Source organism: Octodon degus, unplaced genomic scaffold (genome assembly GCF_000260255.1).
Source record: "Octodon degus isolate 3935 unplaced genomic scaffold, OctDeg1.0 scaffold00111, whole genome shotgun sequence".
In the NCBI taxonomy this organism is placed as follows: domain Eukaryota; kingdom Metazoa; phylum Chordata; class Mammalia; order Rodentia; family Octodontidae; genus Octodon; species Octodon degus.
In genome coordinates, this window is record NW_004524687.1 from 1,816,808 (window position 1) to 1,821,492 (window position 4,685).

The 4,685-nt window shown below is 36.8% G+C and overlaps 1 protein-coding gene across 2 annotated transcripts in view; it reads left to right on the plus strand.

Annotated features, from left to right (window-relative positions):
- Window positions 1-4,685, plus strand: part of Zdhhc20 (zinc finger DHHC-type containing 20) — a 90,940-nt gene that overhangs the window by 37,030 nt on the left and 49,225 nt on the right. For both annotated transcript variants that reach the window (XM_023699147.1, XM_023699148.1), the window contains exon 2: window positions 3,685-3,708. In XM_023699147.1, coding sequence (XP_023554915.1) covers window positions 3,685-3,708 — 24 coding nt within the window. The remainder of the gene's footprint in view (window positions 1-3,684; window positions 3,709-4,685) is intronic.

Below are 4,685 nucleotides of genomic sequence, written 5' to 3' on the forward strand. Positions count from 1 at the left end.
GCATAAGCTGGCTCAGTGGCATAAGCACCTGCCTGGGAAGCTTTAAGGTCCTGAGTTTGATCACTGGTACACACACACACACACACGCACACACACACACACGGCAAGAATAAGAGTAGCAATGGTTAATACATTCTGTCGTATTATCTTTAAATTACTCAGAGTACAAGATAAAAACATTTAATTGTCCAAACAATATTAACACAAACCTTTCTTTTCAATGAAGTAAAATAGTAATATAGCTGTCTTTTTCTTTTCTTTTCCATCTTTTCTCCATTCCCCCATCCCAGTTTTTCTTTCCTTTTGAAGTTTATGCCCATTTTTTTTTTCTTTCTGTATTTAGTACAGGGTCTCATTACAAAGATAGGACTCAAAGTGATTCTCCTGTTTTCAGCCTCCCAAGTGCTGGGATTACAGGCGTGCGCCACCACTCCCAGTCTCAGTTGCTGCCTCAGGGCACCACGCAGGCAGGGCGGGCATGGCATGCCCGGATGGAACCCCGGACACTGCGCTCTGCCTACGCAGGCGCTTTAGTCCGCTGAGCTATCAGGCCGGCCCCTTCCCATTTTACTATATTGTACATTTCGAGTCTTGTTTACTCTTTTGGTTTTTCACACTAGGGAGACAATGTGCATACGGTTTATTTCACTTAAGTATGGTCTCAAGTTGCATCCACTTACCTATAAAAGTCTCTAGTTTATCCTTCTTAGTGGCTTAATAGAACTCCATTGTATAAAAAGGCCACATCTTTTTTATCCATTCCTTGGTTGATGGGCATTTGGGTTGTTTCCAAGTTGTAGCTATTACAAATTGTGCTGCTGTAAACATGAGTGCACATATATTGCTGTGCTTTGATATTTTAAGTTCTTCTGGGAAGATACCCAGAAGGAGAATAGCTGGGTCAAATGAGACATCTAATCTTAATTTTTTTTTAAGGAATTTCCACACTGATTTCCCTAGTGGTTGTACCAGTCTACATTCCCCCACAACAGTGGAAAAGGGTTCCTTTTTCCCTGACAGCCTCTCCAGCATTTGTTACTGGTTGATTTCTTGATGATAGTCATCCTTTCTGGGGTGGGATGGAACATCAGTGTGGTCCTAATTTGCATTTCTCAAATGACCAGTGATGTTGAACATTTTTTTCATGTATTTTCTGTTTATAATTCATTTGAGACCTGTTACTTGTCTTTTATGTCATGCTTTATCTATATATTAAATTTTTCATACAAGTGATGCTGTGTAGTATTTAAGCTTGTGTAATGTGATTTACTTCAAATAATATTATGATCTTAAGGTGTATCCATTTTCCTACAAATAGTCTCAAGTTTATTTTTCGTTAGAGTAGTACTCCATTTTATATAAATATGTTTTATCCATTCATCTGTCGGTGGGCCTATAGGCTGTTTCCAAGATTTAACTCTTTTGAATTATGGTCTTATAAACAGGTATGCAGGGCTCATTTACTCCATCCAGAAAGGAGTAAATGATAATTCCCGCAAATGATTTTTTAGATGAACTTATCAAGGAATACTTTTTTAGTGCTATTTTATAATATATGCTGTTGGGTTTTTGTTGATGTTTTTACTAGATGGTGTGAATGCTGATTTAGGGTCTAAAATAGATATATTTTGGCTTATTAAGGCTGTATCAAACTCTTATTTTATCAAGGACATTTTAGTAAAATATGGATTTTAAATCAATGAGCATTTCTTTAAAATTGCTGCTGTGTATCAGGCTTTGAGACTAAAACAAAGGAGTCATACAGGCTTAAAAAGAATGTTAAGTCCAAATAGACTTTGGTTTCAAACTGTCCACTACATACGTTAACTTTGTGACCTCAGGGAGAGGACATTTATTTAGAGCCTTGGTGTTCTTATCTGGAAAATGGAACTTGAAGGTGGTTATTGTTACATGATTCTACACTTAAAGGAATATGAAGTCCAATAGAGACAGATCAGGGGAGAGAAGGGGAAGGGGTAGGGAAGAGAATGAGCTGTGATGATCAAAAGTATTCTTTTTATATCAAAGAATCAGCAAGCCTTACCAAGGCGGTAGCAGTGTTTAAACTGGACACTAAAGGTTGAAGGGGTTAGGAACACGGTATCTGAAACTGACACATTCAGGAAACTATTTTTTTTAGCATGATAAAGCCAGAGGTATGGGCAAATGACAGAGATCAGAGTGGCAGACTGATTGTAGAGTACCACAGGCCTTTAGTATGTGCTGCCCTAAAGGTTTTGGACTAAAATAAGTCAGGTTTTTGTGGTGTTTTTTTTTTTTTTTTTAATTTGTGTGTGTGTGTGTGTGTGTGTGTGTGGCCAGCTCAGCCCACCAGGGGGCAGGGCTGGCAGGCATGTGGTGCTGGGGCATTGAACCACGGTCCCTGTGCTTTGCTAAGCTTGTTCTAAGTAGGTGCTTTAGGCCACTGAGCCATCTCACCAGCCCAAGTCAGATTTTTTAAAAGAGCATTCAAACATCAGGTTTGCTGATGGTGAGAGTATATTATGTTAATAGATTCCATGCTGGCCCCACCCCCGGTGTGCTGAGCTGGCCGCTGAGACGGGGCATGGTGGCACACGCCTGTAATCCCAACACTGGGGAGGCTGAAAACAGGAGGATCAATATGAGTCTGAGTTACATAGTAAGAGCCTGTACCAAATACATAAAAAATGAATGAATGAAGATGCCATAAGCTGTTGCATTTTAGGGAGGCAATAGGAGGGATAGATTGGGACTGAAAAAGAGGTGACAGAATTGAATCAGCCATAGTTAGAGGCATTGGACCATCCAGAAAGGAGTAAATGATGATTCCTAGCCTTGATAGACTAAAGTGATTTTTGGATGTACTTATCAAAGAAGGTAGAAGAAAATACAGAAGAGCCAGATAGTGCATTAACTTTCCTGTGGCCACTTTTAATTTCTTGAGTATTTGAGTATTCAGAGAAAAAACACTCTAAAAATGACAGGGATAAATTACTCACTTTTTCTTTTGAAAATGAATCTAATACCACATGTTCTTTCATATGAAAAAGCTAAAAAAGTTGATCTTAAGAGAATAGGGTAGTAGGGCCTGGAAGATGGCTCAGTAGAATAAGCGCAAGGGTCTGAGTTCAATCCCTGGTTCCACAAAAAAAATAGGGTAGTAATTACTACTAGAAGCTAGAAAGGGGAAAGGGGAGGAAGAGAGGGACATTTGATAAATGTGTACCAGAACAGCTAGGAGGAATAAGTTCTAGTGTTTGAAGGCTACATAAGAAAGGATAGATACCTAAGGCAATAGAAATACCCAGATTTCAAATCATTATACATGATATAGTTATTTATCTTAAATATAAATAATTATTAGGTTTATTTAAGGAAAATTTATCTTGCATGTAGCTTTCACAAGGAAATTGGTAAAGTGCATTATACTGTAGGCTAATGAATATGATAAGTTATAGTATTGTAGAGGACAGTCCTGTTCTGCAGGATTATTAAGGAAAGAGTTAAAGAAAATGTTATATGTTAATAAAGGTCTAAAGCTTTTAAGTGATTATACTGTTAATGATAAGAATTTGAATTTTAGCATTTTAATGTTTTTGAAATTTTATAAGAATGATATTAATGTAATAGTCAACCTGAAATAAAACTTATGTACAAAAATGTTTAAAGTATGTTTATTCACTGTCTTTTCTTTTATTCTAGTTACAATTTCTGGAAATGAAAATGGTAAGGTACTTTTGGTCTCATTTTAAATAGAATACTTAATGGCATCTTAGTTGAAACTCACCTACTTTTTATTTACTGGTGAATTACAAGTGTTTTTGTTTTCAAAGAGAATGTACATGTCAGATGCAGTCACACGTGTCTTTAGTCTCAGTACTTGGGAGGTAAAGACAAGAGGATCACTTTAGTTCAGAGGAGGTTAAAGCCAGCCAGGGGAACATTGCAAGACCATGTCTTAAAAAATAAAAGTAAATATTTCTTTAAACTTTGAATAATTGTATTTAATCCCCAAGTTAGTGTAGCCTCATTTTTGTTATTTATATGCATTGAAGTAGCCATTATTTTGTAAGGCACCTCAAATTCCAACTCTTCTGTATGTATTTCTACATGTATGTTCATCGTACCTTCATATTTAGATTCTTTAATATCAGCTCTAACTAGACTGAGGAATGGATTTTGCTTCCATGATAACTAAATCTTATTAGTGGTTCTCTTTGTTTATGAATTTGTTAAAAGTAGTACATACAGAGTCTGGGGAGATGACTCAGTGGAATAACCGCTTCCCTGGCAAGCACAAGGGCCTGAGTTCAATCCCTGGTTCTGCAAAAAAAGTAGTACATACATAGATTTAATAAAATAATCAGCTGAGGTAGTGGCACACACCTATAATCCCAGCACTCTGGGGGTAGGGGGTCTGAGGCAGGAGGATTATTGCGAGTTTGAGACTAGCCTGGGCTAAACAAAGTGAGCTCAGGGCCTGTCTCAAAAAGATAGTACATACATACATACATACATATACATGCATACATAGGTCAGACTTTGAATTTGTAAATTATATTAGTGGTGAAGGGAATTAAAATATTTAAAATTACTAGCCAAAGAGACAGGGGAAAAAAACTCTCAAAATTTTATCCAAATAAAAAAGTATTTCAGAAGATCAAATTTCAGAAAACATTTATTCATTACCTAATGGCAATTGA